Source organism: Lagopus muta, chromosome 24 (assembly GCF_023343835.1).
Source record: "Lagopus muta isolate bLagMut1 chromosome 24, bLagMut1 primary, whole genome shotgun sequence".
Lineage (NCBI taxonomy): Eukaryota > Metazoa > Chordata > Aves > Galliformes > Phasianidae > Lagopus > Lagopus muta.
This window is the reverse complement of record NC_064456.1, coordinates 4,024,888-4,041,144: the sequence shown is the minus strand read 5'-3', so window position 1 is coordinate 4,041,144 and position 16,257 is coordinate 4,024,888. Positions and strand designations below refer to the sequence as shown.

Below are 16,257 nucleotides of genomic sequence, written 5' to 3'. Positions count from 1 at the left end.
AGATTTCAGGCCTACTTTTAGCGTAGTAATCAGGTATTATCCGTATATCTGTGAGTTCAAGTTACCATCTTTTAATATGGAAGTTTGCACAAAGCTAGCACTTTGCATGCGGGCCAGAGAACACAGTCCTTACAAAGCATTATGTGATGAGTTGTGCCTGAATATAACTCATTATCCACAGCAATTAGAATAGCAGGCTTCATTTTGTAGTAGAGGCATTGACAACGTTCAAATGCTACAGCTTAGCTGCAGTGCTGCTCAGGCTGATGAGTTCATGGCTTTGGAGATGTCATCCAATAGTTTGAGCAACCAGAGGTTCCTCATATCTTGCTTGGAGCATTTCTGCATTTATCTGCAACATTTTTCCCTTACTTAACTGTAAGAAGCACGTCCTGAAGTTCAAGCTGTGCTCCATGTACCAGCTGCAGCCTTTAAATGTTATTTACAAGTTATTATTTCTGTAGCTTCTCATTCCCATAACAAGTTACCGTTCCAGGATTTGCAAACACTGCCTCCTCCCACTTCATCTCCTTCCTCTGTACGCTGTTTTTTTAAACTATGTGAAGCAGTGCTAAAAAAGAAGTTTTTGTTTAGTCAGCTTCTTGAGACTGTTTTGAAGAATGTACGGTGAGAACATTTTTTTGCAGTGGTTTGGTCATCCCAGTTCCAAGCATTTGCACATTCAATGTATTGATTTTTCACATTATGGAACTAAAAAATGTTCTTGCCTAATGTAATAAAAGACCACAGGGGCAATAATGTAGTAAACACAGGAGCAGTGATCTTCTAGTAACCTTCTAATTTATTCTTAGAATTTGAAGCTCTCTATAAGGGGAAAGTCAATGAGCCACACATAGCTTAAGTGTGAACGGTGCAACATCAGTGATTAGCATTAAGGTTTATACAGACCTAGAACAAGGCCAGAGAATCCTAGAAGAAAAGCTGTGCAAACATGCAGGAGCTTAACAAAAGGAAATCACACGTCTGCCCTGTCACGCTTTTTGACTGTAGCAAAATCTGAATTCGGTAACCAGATGATGATGGCATAGCAAAAATAAAAACTTAGGAACGTTTGTTCTACAAGGGTCAGTGGTGGGTCCTGCACTTGGGTCACAACGATCTGTACAGCAGTACAGGCTTGGGGAAGAGTGTCTGGAAGTTGCCCAGTGGACAAGGAGGGACCCCGGGGTGCTGGTCAGCATCTGGCTGAATGCGGGCCAGCAGTGTGGGCAGGTGAACAAAGCCAGTGCCATCCTGGCCTCCATCAGAATTCATGTGGCCAGCTGGGGAAACGCTTGTCCCCTTGTTTGCAGGCGCATACCTCAATATCGTGTCCAGCTTGAGGTCCCTCACTAGATGGAGGACAGGAAATTGTTCAAGTGCGTGCAGAGAAATGCAACAAAGTTGGTGAAGGGATGAGAAAATAAGACTTTTGAGAGGTGACAGAGGGAATCGGGGTTGTTTAGCCTGGAAGAGACTGAGAGGAGAACTTCAAAGCTGAAAGTTTGTCTTGCATCCAACGTAACTGTTCAATTGCTTTGAATGTATGGGGGAAAATTGGCCAAGAAGGCCAATGGCATCCTGGCTTGCATCAGAAACAGCATTGCAAGCAGGAGCAGAGAGGTGATTGTTCCCCTATATTCAGCACTGGTGAGGCCGCACCTCGAGTACTGTGTCCAGTTTTGGGCCCCTCACTGCAAGAAAGATATTGAGGCCCTGGAACGTGTTCAAAGAAGGGCAACAAAGCTGGAGAGGGGTCTGGAACACAAGGCTGATGAGGAGAGGCTGAAGGAGCTGGGAATGTTCAGCCTGGAGAAGAGGAGGCTCAGGGGAGACCTCATTGCTCTCTATAACTTCTGAAGGGAGGCTGTAGTGAGCTGGGGGTCGGCCTCTGCTCTCGTGCCATCAGTGATAGGACCAGAGGGAATGGCTTCAAGCTACGGCAGGGGAGATTCAGGCTGGACATGAGGAAGTATTACTTGTCAGAAAGGGTGGTCAGGCACTGCAATGGATGCCCATGGAGGTGGTGGAGTCACCGAGGCTGGGGGTGTTCAAGGAAAGGCTGGATGTTGTGTTGAGGGACATGGTTTAGTGGGAGCTATTGGGAATAGGTGAACGGTTGGACTGGGTGATCTTGAAGGTCTTTTCCAACCTTGGTGATTCTATGATTCTATGATTCTATGAAAATGGGTCACAGAACCATGGCAGTGGGAGAATTGGAGTGGGTACAAGATCATTACAATCTTCAGAAAAAGCTCAGGTTTTGCAATAAGAAGAAATGCAAATATCTGCCCAAATCTTTGCATGTCACCCCATATGCAGCAGCACATGGCTCGCTGGTCACCGTTGTTTGTTTGCTACTCATTCCCAATCAACATACCTTTCAAATGTAGCCCAACCATTTGTTTGACAACAATTACTTTTTTTTTTTAATGCATTTTTAATTTTCATAGGCATTTTAAATCTTAAGTATTATTCCTATGTAATCATAAAATCGTAACTGATTCGTATTTTTAACAAAATGAGTTGATTAGGGTGAATTAAGGTAGGCGTAGACTGAGTGTGACCGTGTTGGGAGATGTATCAACTACAATAGAAGAAAGTCCATTTCTGAAGCTCATTTTTAGTTTCTTGTCACAGTTTCCATACAGTCAGGTACAGTAAATCATCAGAGAAGGTCTTCAACCATTAGGAAGTCTCCATAGGTCTCATGAAGGTAGAAGAGCTGATTAAGAAACATCAGTGAATATCTTAAAAGTTTAAAAAAGTAAAAAACAAAGGAGCATAGACAGCTTTTAGAGAAAGAAACTGCTCAGTAGGGATGCTGCATTATTCTTCAGGTTCTTCACCTTTACAAAAGGGATTTCTACAGATAGACCATAAGCTAGTGACCAGTTTGATTAAGTGATCTGATTGATCCATTCAGTGGTTTGATGTTTTTTTAATGGGAGATGCTACATAGCATATATTCAATTCCATTGTTATTTCTCCACTATCTCAGAAATTTCTAAGTGATCACAGGAACATCCCCGTTTTGTAAGATGGGAGTTTTATTTTGCAATCCTTTATCTTCAGGTTGTTTTTTAAAGGAATAAAAAACCAATATATCATTGTGAGCATAAGATGGAATTCCTTTTTGAGGTAAAAAATGAATGGAACGGGACAGTCTGAAACACACAGCTATTAAACGTCAAGAAGGTCATTACTGTCATTTCTAGATGCTGTTTGTGCTTACATCATGTTCTGTTCCAAGTTCCAAGGAAGGTCCCTTGATCCAAGGATCCAGAGGAACATCACAGGTTATGGAGTCTATCTTTGAGAATCTGAAGATGACATACCAGCTTACTTTCTTTTCTTCATTTTTGGAGTCATTACACTTTATGCATCACACTTCAAGATGTGCTCTATATCTAAACATCTCATTTGTTTCAGATTTGTTTGCACAGTGGTAGAAAAATGAAGAAAGATTTTAAAAAGAGAGCTTGAATTATTATTATTATTTTTTAAAGCTAGTATCACTCTTAGAATTCAGATGGTTCTTATTAACAAAGGTTTGGACAAGAATCAGGATTTACATTCCCTTCTGAATAGCTGGAATAAGATCATTAGTTGGAAGAGCTTACTGGCCCTTAAAGACGTATTTTTCTGCCGTAACTACTTTTGGCTGTAAGATGGGATACTAACATTGTAGTCTGATTACCCTTTACTTTCTCTTTCCAGATGAATTCCAGTTTGATACTGGCACTTTCATTATTAAACAAAAAAAAAAAGAGTCTGAAATTCCAGTTCTTTCATGTGGTGTAACACATCTTTTAGTTCTCTGGACTTCATTTTGGGTCATTTCATATTGGAAGCCAAAAATCCCAAGGTACACACCTGGCAGAACCAGCTCCAGAACCGTTTGGAAAAGGTGCAGAGAGAGGAAAGGACGAGGTAGGGTGGATCTGTTTGCACAGATCTCAAACGTAGCCAACTTTGAGATGGATTTTTCCCATTCCTGCTGACAGTAGTTTCCCTGTCAGTGCCTGAGATCTCCAGTCACTGCCTGGTGCTGGCTAATTAAGATGTAGGAAACCCTGCTGTCCTGTGAAACACACACACACTTTGTAGTCCATGCTGAAAGTATCAAACAAATCAACATGTCATCACGTGTCAATCTGTAATTTCAGGGTATGCTTTAAAACACTGTAATATGGAGATTATATACAACTGTAGTAGGTTAGGTAACTTCTTTCTAGCCAGCATTTTTCTCTCTAGCTAACTTCAGTTTACCAGTTTTATTCCATTGAGGCCATTGACTTCAGGCTAATCGGATTCACATGATTCTTCTAAAGTTGGTTCCTGTTATTTATTTTCAGAGAGATTTATCTCAAGTGGCCATTAACTCATTTTTCCCTCACTGCATTAAAGGGATTTCTATCCAAACTGAGATCTGATATCTTTTATTTGTTTAATATCAGTTTGTTATATATAATTTTCTGTCAAAGCAATTTTGTGCATGTTCATCGTGTGTGTAAATGGTTGGTCTGTCACAAAAAGGGCTGCATCCCAGTGCAAGTTGAACTCTGTGTGTCCTTGCAAGAATCTTCTTGTTGTGCTCTTCTATTAAGAGTCTCCAATGTCTACTGCAAGAATCCAGCACCTGTTGCTGCAGGCTGCATCTCTCCTATTGTGTAGCTTCATTTGGAGTGAATGGCCTGTCAAAGAAGCTAGAAAGTTGATGGGCAATAGACTTGGTTTGTTTTCTGGGGCCAAAGTGAATCAAAAGGAATTGTGCTCCTTTGTTCCACTGCTGATGGCTGAGGTTTGGGGACAAACAGAACTGGGGTTCTAGGAGCCCATAGTGGTGCTCTGAAATCATCCTTTGAAGTGAGGCCCAGGCAGACAGGTGCAGGGAAGATGCCATCTCAAGGCTGCTTCTTTGCAGAGGCATTAGCAATTGAAACATTTGGGTACCGGTTCAGGAGAGTAGGAGTGACAAAATCAGGTGCTTGCAAATAAGCCGTTCTGATTACTTACGGCCCAAGAACTACAAAATGAAGCTTAAATATAAACGCTTTCCAAATTCGGATAGGTTTCTGGTTTGGTGAATCCTCACCCCGCAGATGATGATTCATAATACCCTTTTTCTTTAACTGTCCAAGGACAAAAGCATGGTGGGCTATCGAGCATCCTCATTATTCTCACTGACCAAACTAAGGCTGTTGTCCATCCTGTGATGATGATGGTCACGGTGACACAGTGGGCGACCATTGCTGCAGGGCAGCATTTTTCTCAGTCTACTGCTCTCCCTAGAAATACTCAAAGGAGCATTTCAGCACTGGAGGCCTTCAGAACAAAAGGAAGTGCATGAGACACAGGTAATTTCCAACTGGCTCTTCAGCATACATAAGCCTCTTATTTACAGGATGAGTCACTGTAGATGTAATAGAGGAATTAAATCTTGAATTTATTAAAAATTCCCATTTTCTTGCTCATCAGCTCAGTGAAGAGAAAAAGGAGTAGGAATAAGTGATTTTTAAATTTTTTTTGTCCCCCAAAGTTTGTAATCTTGAATGCATGTAAATTCTGAAGCAAGACATTAGTAGGATATTATCTTCATCTCTGGGACTGCTAGGTACAAAGGAATAGTGTGCAGATGCTGTCTTCAGCATCATTTGAATAACACTGCATGATTTACTGGATTCTGCCACAGCTGGCAATCCGGGAAGAAGGCAGCAAAAGAACTTAAAAAAAATACAACCTTCTGAAAATAAACTCTTTTGTGGTTAAATAACCAGCCAGTTGGAACTGAAGCTGTGTTTTCTTAGGGTGGCAGAACAGTAGGAAAAGCTGTTGGATTATTTTTGGCAGTGGTCACTACTTTAGATCTATCATTACTAAACTGACAGAGTACACTGAAGGGGTTATTGCTTTATTAGTACATTCTTCCAAAAAGCACAGCACACAGAAGTGCTGCACAAAGCAATACAATGAGCACATAACACGAGCTTGGAAGATTTCAGATTTATGAAAATTAAGCTGTTGTATTTGGATCTTGGTAGCAGAACCAAACGCAGTAAGCACACAAAATGGCAGCCAGCTCTCCTGTGGACGTGTTGCAGGCGTAAAATGAAGTCAACTTAAAAAAATTGAACATTACTTTGTACATTGGTGTTAGGAGCATGTTCTCCATAGCAGCTGCACCTGAATTTCCACAGAGTCTATCAGGATACTTTGCTATATGGGAGTACCTTATACAACTCTTCTTTATCTTGTTAAATGGAACAGATCAGTTACCTAAGTATTTAAGATGAATTTACAGTCTGCACCATACTCTGCTGAGAAGATACCTAAATAATAGATTCATCTGAGAAGGAAAAAAATGGTTTTCCTTTGATTTGGGTCTACGTGATCATTTGCAGTGTTACAATTAAGATGAGTTATTTTTTGCCTTGATAGTAGCCAGTGGACAAGCAGTTGAATCTGTGCCTTCGTGTGCCTGCAAATTTTTTACCCTCAAATTCTTTTCAAATATCAGCAAAAATCAGGTAATTCTTGGATAACAAACACCCATCTCATTATTCTCCTTTTGAATATCTATTGAATTCAGGTTATGATGTGAAAGAGCACACGCAAATGAAAGATTTTAGGCATCATCTCTTCACCAAAACAGTGCTGATTCCAAACAATCAGCAGAGTCCCATCACCACCACTGGATATGCTGTGTGATGTTTCATCTGTATTATTTTTTTCCATTGGAACTATTCTGTAGGTATTATAAATGCCTGTGTGGTCCTGGCAGACCTGCTTTAGGTGGCTCTACTTGAGCAGGTGGGTTGGATCAGATGGAGGGAAGGTTTAGATTGGATTTCAGGGGGAAGTTCTTCATAGAAAGAGCAGTGAGGTGCTGGAACAGCTGCCCAGAGAGGCTGTGATGCCCCGTCCATCCCTGGAGGTGTTCAAGGCCAGGTTGGATGGGGCCCTGGGCAGCCTGGGCTGCTATGAAATGGGGAGGTTGGTGGCCCTGCCTGGGGAGGTTGGAACTTGATGATCCTTGAGGTCCCTTCCAACCCAAGCCATTCTATGATTCGATGAGATGGCCTCTGGAGGAGCCTTCCAACCTAAACCATCCTGTGCTTTTGTCTCTGGTTTTGAGTGAGAACTGACGACATGTGGTGTCATCACTTGTAAGCAGATTTGCCTTCCAGATGAAGAAGATGGGAAGTCTGAATCCTCACTTGTCCTTATCTGTTGTGCAAACTGAGCTCAGATGGTTACATCAGCAAGCATTGTTTTGTTATGCTGCATTTCTCCTGCTCGCAGTCAGCCTGTAAGATGCCTGAGAGGGATTGGGGACAGTGGATAATTAAGTAGGGTCTCGTAAAGGGGTGGAATAAGGTATCTTGTCTTACAGGCACACTGCTTGTGAAAGCCACGATTGCACTTTAGACAATTAATACACTGTAACAGTGAAAAAGGCACAGCTCAGAGTGCCAAGAGTGTGGATTTGTCCCTGTACTCCTGCTATCGAGTGGGGAAGGGTACTGAAAACATGTATTTGCTGGCTATTGACTGAAACAAATACTTCTAATTCTAGTTGAACACTGAGTGAGCAACTCCCAGACTCAGCTACGCAGCCAAACTGGCCCGATGGCATGCTGCAGCCAACCCCAGCTCAGCATCTGGATGAAATAAAGACCTTTCTCAGGAGCAGCTTTTTGTGCAATATACTCAGAGGTAAGCAGAGCACACACAGAGCAGACTGAAATCTTGTATTACCAGCATCACACAGCAGTCCAAACATCTCTGCCAGGGGAAGTGTTTGTATGAGAATAGGAAGCAGGGCATCTGATGAACAAATGAGGGAAGAACTGCCATCCTGAAATTAAAAAGTAATCGATCTGTCTTCTGAAAAGTGAGGATGAGGGCAGTTTGCATTTAATAGTCTTATTTTTTGGAAATGCTTAGTTCTTTGACATATTAAACAAGCTGCATCACTGGTATCTGCTAGCTAGCTATTGTTTGGCTAACAGGGGAGTTCCCACGTATCCCTTCTTCCCATATTCTGCCTCCAGAAATGCCTTTGTGGAAAATGGGTTATTACAAGGAGAGATAATTCACTTAGAAGTCACAGGGCTCATTAAATATCCTCTGGTTTTGTACAACTGTTGCATTTTTGGTATTGAGAGGTTTGTGGTAACAGTTGTGGCCCACGTTACAAAGGCTGTAGTGCCAGCACTGGTACAGCTACGCATCTCCCTGCAAGCTCAGGTGGCTGCACTGCATGGGAACTGTGTGAACACTTTGCAGAAAGGACCGTGGAAGAGTCCAGTAGCTAAACATAGAACAAATTTAGAAACAACCCCTAAAACAGCTTGTAAAATACCTTCACATCAGCAAAAGTCACAATCCTGACAGTCTTCAGGCATGCCTATTCCATAAATGTTTTTTGCTTGCACTGTCACTGAGACTAATCCACTTTTTGAATGTTTTTTAATTTTTAATTATTTTCTAGTAATGTTATAATAGATTAAAAGATTCAGTTCTGAATCTTCAGGAAGATACCACATATCCCAAATACATTTGCTTGTGTTTGGGCCACAATCCCATAGAATGCTTTGCCAGAAGGACAGGAAATACAAAGAAAGATTCAAAATATGCAACCTAAGAAGCTCAGAGAAAAAAAGTGTGGCAGAAAATCAGAAAAGAGCTCTTTGCTGGCATTGCTATGCCTCTTTTCTATAGAAGGGAATAATAAAAATGGGTATTATGCATAAACATGATATGCTGAGGCTGTTCTGGCATGTCTGAATTGCGCCTGGAGTTTGTTCTGCAAACCTTTTCCATTAACGTTTCTGTTGGAAAAGCTGACTTTCTAGAGATGCAGTGACCCATCTGATTTTGATTTGGTTGTTGAACAAGGGGTTACTCTTTGAATTGTGCACAGCCAAGCTATTGAGCTACACCTAGTTCTATTTCCTTGTACAGACGATGATGGCTGCTCAAGTGTGAGCAGCATGTGGGCAAGCAGCAACCCTCAGCCTTCTTTTAAGAAAATTAAAGTAGCTGGAACAGTAAGGACTTTCTCTGTGAGAGGGATTTGACTCCTAACCATCATATCATCCCCATTTCTTCCAGTCCAAAGGCTGCAAGGAGAACTGCTACTGTTGCTTATGGCATTTCTCTCTTTTGTCCCCATGATGCAGGGTCTGAAGCATCTCTTCAGTCTATTTGGCATGTCCTGCTGATTTCTTAAATGCTTGCTAAGCCCTGCACAAACACAGCTGTTTATTTCATTTCAGCTCATTTGAGATAAGAAGTATCCACACAGGACCCTATGGTGCATGTCAGGGTTCTGCATTTTCTACAAGACTGCATCACAGCAAAGACAGAGCTTTAGTGCCTCTTTGAATTCTAGTTTGAGAAAGCTGAGCAGGAAGGAGTGAAGTCAACAGTCATTGACCCAATCCCAGAAAAACATTAGGACATGCTGGGAAATCACAGCGGAATTGCACAGCCTGATTCCTCTGTTTGAAAAACCCTGTTTGTCCAGTGGGTGTGAGGCTGCCTGCCTGCTGGCTGGACGCTGCAATTCGGGGCCAGCTGAGGCACGTCATGCACAACAGAGCACCAAGACAGGGGAGGAGCCTGTACTGATAGGGATTTATGTTTTTTTCCTGTTTATATCCTGTCTGTACCTCATAGTTCTTCACAGAGGAATACAATGTCAGCCCTTGACTGCAATTTCAGATCATGTTTTCAATGCCTCTGCTGCTGATTTGTTCCCTAACATATGGCTGATTTAGTCAACACATGGCAGTTACCTAATAAAGTATTACTGCTGCTGGTGTTCCAGCATAATATTGTTCTTAGAGATATTTTAGATATTTGTCCCACATTTTTCCACACCCAAACAGATGTGCACATTCTCCAGGCTACAGGAAGACTAGCACTCGCTTTGGGTCTGCTACACAGGGACATTTGTGCAACTTCTTGCTCGTGGCACTGAAAAAAGGACGGTGTGTTCCTCTGTGCCCAGTACTGTGACCATAATGGTTTTAGCCACGCTCTACCTAAGATGCCGACCAGAAATAGTCTGTCACCCATGGTGCTCCTATGTAATACCCATATTTGTCCTAATAGGCAGCCTGAACTTGGACAAATCCCATCTGCCCTCGTGACATGTGATGTCTGAGCTCTTCTGGGAAGGAGCGTGGGCTTTATCTGCCCCAAATCAGCAATGTGGTGCGTCCCGAAAGGGCAGATGGGATAGATGGAGGCTGCTGGAGGCTGCTGAGCCAGCCAGAGTGCTGGGGCCTGTCCACATGGCAGGTAAGTGTGGCTGGGAGTGTGTGCTAATGGCCGGATTCAGGGGGTTCCCCCACTTCCACAAATACCAGCTCGGTGCTCCCCACCCTCGCCCGAAGGACAGCCATGCAGACGGATGAACTAAACAGACAGCTATTTTAGCCAAGGTCCTATTTCTACGCTTGCTCCTCTGCAGGGTATTTGCAGCCAAAAGACCAGTGCTGGCCGAAAAGGTTATTGCAAAAATCACCAGAGATTTTACTCCTGGGAACATGCTGTCGCCATATGGTCTCCGCATTAATAATACCAAACAAGTGCTTCATAGTGTTCTAATAACAAATACCAGAGGAATTAATAATAATCTAGCTATTATTTTCTAATGTTCTCACTTTATGAACAACTTTTATACTGTCTGAATGAGCTCTTCTGGAAGATCCACATCTGGTACCCACATGAGAACCTGATGAAATCTGTATGGTCCTGGGTATCTTACACGTTTATTGCCAGCAACACCATCTGTTTCTGCCAGCGTGGCTTACAGTAATACTACATTTTTCTTTTGTTCTAGGTGCATAGCGTAATGTCCATGCTGTACTACACTCTGATTATAGCTTTTTTGATCGGCACACAGGCAGCTCCAAAGTCAGAGGACAATGGTCCACTGGAGTATCCTGCAGAACACTCCTTACCCAGTACACAACAGAGTAACGGACAGCACATTTCCGAGGCAGCCCCACAGACAAGCCACGGCCGCTTTGCTTGGATGCCAGATGGAACAGAAGATTTAAATATCGCCATGGACCAAAATTTCTTTAACAAGAAGCGTTTCCGGTCTTCTCGGGTCCTGTTCAGCACGCAGCCACCTCCAGTGTCAAGGAAAGGACAGAATACGGGGTTTCTCAGCAGTGCAGTCTCTCTCAACAGGACTGCCAGGACCAAGAGGACTGCACATCCCGTACTGCACCGGGGAGAGTTCTCAGTGTGCGACAGTGTCAGCATGTGGGTCGGGGACAAAACCACAGCCACTGACATCAAAGGCAAAGAGGTGACCGTGTTGGGAGAGGTCAACATTAACAACAACGTTTTTAAGCAGTACTTTTTCGAGACCAAGTGCAGGGACCCTCGGCCGGTGTCCAGCGGGTGCCGAGGGATCGATGCGAAGCATTGGAACTCTTACTGCACCACCACACACACCTTCGTCAAAGCACTGACCATGGAGGGCAAGCAAGCAGCCTGGCGATTTATCCGGATTGACACAGCCTGTGTCTGTGTGCTCAGCAGGAAATCGGGGAGACCCTGAGACGGAGCTGAACCCCACAACAGCATCCTCCTATCCCCCTACCTCAGCCTGTAAATTATTTTAAGTTAAAAAAAAAAAAAAAAAAAAAAGGACTGCATGGTGTATTTATAGTTTATACGATACAAAAAGAACCTCATTATTTATTAAACTCTTTTGGAAACCTTTCGTGTTTTGCAATTCATTGACCAGCCGGACTCTTCAAAAGACATCCACCTTTGTCGTAACGCAGCCCTGCAGCTCTGAGCTGCTCACAGGGCCGCTGGACAATCTTTGCTCACCATTCGGCACAAGTGCAGTGCTTTCGTGGCCTTTATGTGTATCCCTCTCTTCCCCAGCAGTTTCCATCACGTAACCTGTCAGCTTACTTAGACAAATAAGCTGAAATGTTTTGACCAGTTACCAAGAGGCTGAAAAAAAGTCTTTTCAAAACTTGCCTCTACTTCTACTAATTATCCTTAGAGGTATTAGTTTTATTAGTCATATCAGGGAATTCCTGGTAGAAAACACTAATCTTCATGATGCCACATGCATTTCTAAGCATGACTCGTAGTGCATTTTTTACAAATTGGCAAAATGTTTTCACTGCAAAAATGATCCATTCTCAGTTATCTTCGAATATTTGTCCGCATACAAGCAGAATCCAGATAAATGTATTTTTTAATTAAAATGCTGCTCTGCAGCTCATTGCTCATGAGCTGTATTAGAGTGATGGGGTTATAAATGTAAACCTAAATGTGTAAGTCAAAAATCATCACGTAGTCAATAATTAAACAAGGGAATGAACTCAAGGTGGTTTTTTGGCAGCGAGGCGTTGACACAGGAGCAAATGTTTTCATGTGTGATAGAAACAAAGATTTAAAAATACAAGTCTGTGTTTTAGCAAGGAGCCCCAAAGCAAACCCTGTGCTCATCATTTCTGTGCTTTGGAGAACACTGATTTCGGGAAGCAATAGTGGAGCCTGGGGTCCGTGCTGGGTGTTGCAGTCGTTGCTCAATGGATAAAGCTGTATTTTCTCTCTCACTGTTTCCTTTGGAAGAACAACTGCTATCCATTGTAGAAACTGTTTCAAAACAAACACCATTAGGGTTTTTAGCTTTGTTTCTTCCAAATCCTAGAGGGCACACTTTACTCGCACGCTGTTCTTTCCGTGATGGAAAAAAGCAGCCCTAACATTTGCTTCCCCAGCGTCAACAGCAAAGGACAGCAAACCTCCAAAGAAAATGTACTGTTGTAAAATAGTGCCAGTCTGAGAGATAAGGCGACAGTACAGAGCCCATTCCAGATAACCACTGGTACTGCACTTTTCAGCCTCCTCGAGGAAGTGATTATGGTGTGGGACAGCGATATTCCAGTAAGAATGTTATGTCCTCTCCAGAACAGCATTTCTGCAATATTTGTGTGAATAACCAGTTATCTGAAAGGTCAGGGAGCGGGCAGGATCCTGACTGTCCTCAGTCCTCCAAATAATGACCTCCTGTTCTGTCGCGGGGGAGGCAATGAAAACTATGAAATGCTTTGAGTGTGATCACATAGGCTCTGTCACAATAGCAGAATATGGTAAGCGTGGCAACCACCTGCCAGTCAGCACAGGAGGGATGGAAGAAGAACAGTGAAAAACACAGTATTTTGGAACCAAGGAAAAAAAAAACCAAAACACGTAATTGGAGCAGAGTGGGGCCTGTGCACTTCTGTGGCCTTAAAGCCATGGACAAAGGTCATAAATCTGATCTTTGCCATGAATGACAGCATGACCAGGAAAAACTGTAGCCCTGAAACTGACCTTAAAGCAATCTTGGGAGCTGTGGTCCTTTTGCAGCCAGCTGACTGTGCTATACCTTCAAGCCATTCTTGCCATTCAGCCTCTGGAATCTGGAGATCACCAGAGGGACCGAGGTAGGTGAGGGGTATTTTGGGTGCAGCTGTGTGCCCAACTCGATGATCTTTTAGAGCACCTGACCAGGCTGTAGTAGGAAGTTGCCAAGCTGAGATGGATTCAGCGGTAAGAGAGATTGATTGGTGCTTGGAACCTGAAAGGGGTGATCATGTTAGAAAGGTGCAACTGAGGACCCAAGTCATTACTGATGGCACAAAAAAAAAGCAAAGGGTCTTTGAAATTGGAGGCTCTTTGCTGAGAGGCACTGAGGCACCCATCTGGATAACCTCTCTAGAGGGGTTTTCTGCCTGCTGGGAGCCCGCAACCAGAACATCAAGAGGATACCAGGTATGATAAAGCTGAACCACTGCTATCCCTTCCTGGCCTTTCAAGACCAGGAAATTAAATATCAAACAAGACATGAAGCCCCTTGGGAAGATGCTGAAGGGATTGGGAGTGCAGGTAGTGTTCTCAGTCCTCCCACTTGGAGACTGGGCAGAAGGAGAATGGATCAGCTGAATGACTGGCTGTGGGTGGAGGCACGCCAATGGCGATGGGTTCTGTGATCTAGGACACACCTTCATAAACCAGGAATGTTGGTGTGGGATGGGACACAAGTGACTAGGAGGACGAGGTAACAAGCTGTCTGGGCTCATCACCAGGGCTTTAAACTAGTTCTGCTGGGGGAAGGGGATGTGCTGCTGAGTGACAGAGAAGACCCAGGGAATGCTGTCACCTTAGGAAACAGCAAGGAGAAACATCAGATTTGTCCTGGAGGTTTGTGGGAGAGCTCTCTAGGGAGGTAATGCATCCAAAAGCCCAGCTGACGTGCCTCCATGATGCACACAGCATGGCAAATAAGCAAGAGAAGTTAGAAAGCATGGTGCGCTTGGAAAACTATGATCTTACTGCTGCCACAGGAACATGGTGGGATGGTTCATATAACTGGAATGCCACCACTGAGGGCTGTAAGGTTTATAGAAGGGATAGGCAAGGTAGGATGGGTGGGGGAGTTGCCCTCTATGTTAAATGTGGATAGACTGCAAGGAGCTCCCTCTGAGTAACAGTCAGGACCAGGTGGAGAGCCTATGGGGTTAAGATAAGATAACTTAATGATCCTTAAGGTCCCTTCCAAGCTAAGGCATTCTATGATTCTATGAAAAAGACACTACCTGTGTCCCCAGAGTGAAAGACAAAGAGCTGTCATTACAAGCTCTATGAGTTACTGTAACAAATCTGGACTTGATTAAAGACGCTACTGGTAAACATTGCGCTAGTCATTATGAGGTGGTGAGAGGTTAGTTAGTCTTGTAGATATTGCTGTGATCTATTCTGTGCTTATCACTTCAATTGATTTTGTGCTTCCAAGACTGCAGCTAGGCTTCTGGTTCATCCTGCATGACGGTAAACTGTTATTACTGACATTTCTTGCTGTTCATAAAATAAGGGGTCCAAAAAAGAGTGGGGAAAAAAGAGTGAAAAAGACTCCACAGAGGAGTTAATAAATCTTTTTTTATTGAATTCATGCCCATAGCTGTCACCCAGCTACAGAAGGGCTGAGAGAGAGCTTTTGAACAATTGATGTGTACAAACCCTGTTAAAGTGGCTCCATACTTTTGGGATTTCAGTATATAGATGAAGGAATACAAAACTCACGTGACAGTTGCTAACAAATGCTACAGCAATTTTTCTACACCACACCAGGGTCAAATAATTGAATAATGAACAGAACAAAACACAGGAAAGCATTTTTAACACTGTTGCTGACACTCCAGAGGCTTAGCCTTCCAAATTGCAGTGGACCAAACAATACATCTTTCTTAAAGAGCTTCTGATTGCATAAATGAAAGTAACTTTTGTGTCATGTGTCAGAGATGGGTGAACAGTCATGGAAAAGTCTTTAATGTTAAAAGTCTTCTGTGATTCTGTGGTGAAAGTATCTTAGCACTTTCCAAATCATACCAGCGATGCCTTCAATCAATGCTTCCATCACCTCACATGGGACTCATCCTTGCACCACTGCTGCTATTGCAGTTTAGCTTTTAGGTTTTGTATTGACGTGTCTGAAATCCTGCTGCGTCTGCACTGCTGAGTTACGCCGAAAGCCTGGAGTGCCAAGAGTCCATTCTAACCTTCAGTCTTGCCATCAGGTTATAATCTGTTGAGCCTTGCCCTGATTATTTTCATTTCAGTTGCAATATAGACAGGAGGTTTTGACACTGGCAGAGGAAGAGCCTGGTTATAAAACAGGGGCACACTTTCCCCATACGATTCCTTTCATCATGACACTGATGCATTATCTAATCCCTTATTCAAACATGATTAAGAGAAGCACTGTAGATGCCGCACCCTTAGAATAATTTCTTCAGTAAGCAACATCTTTCACTGGAGCAATTAATACCATTGTCAGAGATCTTTCTTGTAGAGATTGAAATCACTGTGTATTGTATTTTTATTTTTCTCTGTCTTCTAGAGGAGTTTCACTGTCTTCTAGAAAAGTCACTTTTGGCAAGAATAAAAATCATAGAATCATAGAATGCCTTGGGTTGGAAGGAGCCCCAAGGATCATCAAGTTCCAACCCCCACAAGCAGGGCCACCAACCTCCAGATCTGGCACCAGCCCAGGCTGCCCAGGGCCCCATCCAACCTGGCCTTGAACACCTCCAGGGATGGACGGGGCATCACAGCCTCTCTGGGCAGCTGTTCCAGCACCTCACTGCTCTCTCTATGAAGAACTTCCCCCTGACATCCAACCTCAATCTGCCCTCCTTGAGCTTAAAACCATTCCCCCCC

At 43.2% G+C, this 16,257-nt stretch overlaps 1 protein-coding gene across 8 annotated transcripts in view; it reads left to right on the top strand.

The window, feature by feature from the left end:
- Positions 1-11,716, top strand: part of NGF (nerve growth factor) — a 48,014-nt gene extending 36,298 nt beyond the window's left edge. For 5 of the 8 annotated variants that reach the window (XM_048925721.1, XM_048925720.1, XM_048925718.1 and 2 more), the window contains 2 exons: positions 7,580-7,719; positions 10,859-11,716. In XM_048925721.1, the coding sequence (XP_048781678.1) occupies positions 10,871-11,590 (720 nt within the window). In that variant the 5' untranslated portion in view covers positions 7,580-7,719; positions 10,859-10,870 and the 3' untranslated portion in view covers positions 11,591-11,716. Of the gene's footprint in view, positions 1-3,166; positions 5,361-7,579; positions 7,720-10,125; positions 10,315-10,858 lie in introns of those variants that run through there. The other 3 variants (XM_048925717.1, XM_048925722.1, XR_007373206.1) reach the window with 3 other exon arrangements.
- The last annotated feature ends 4,541 nt before the right edge of the window (positions 11,717-16,257 follow it).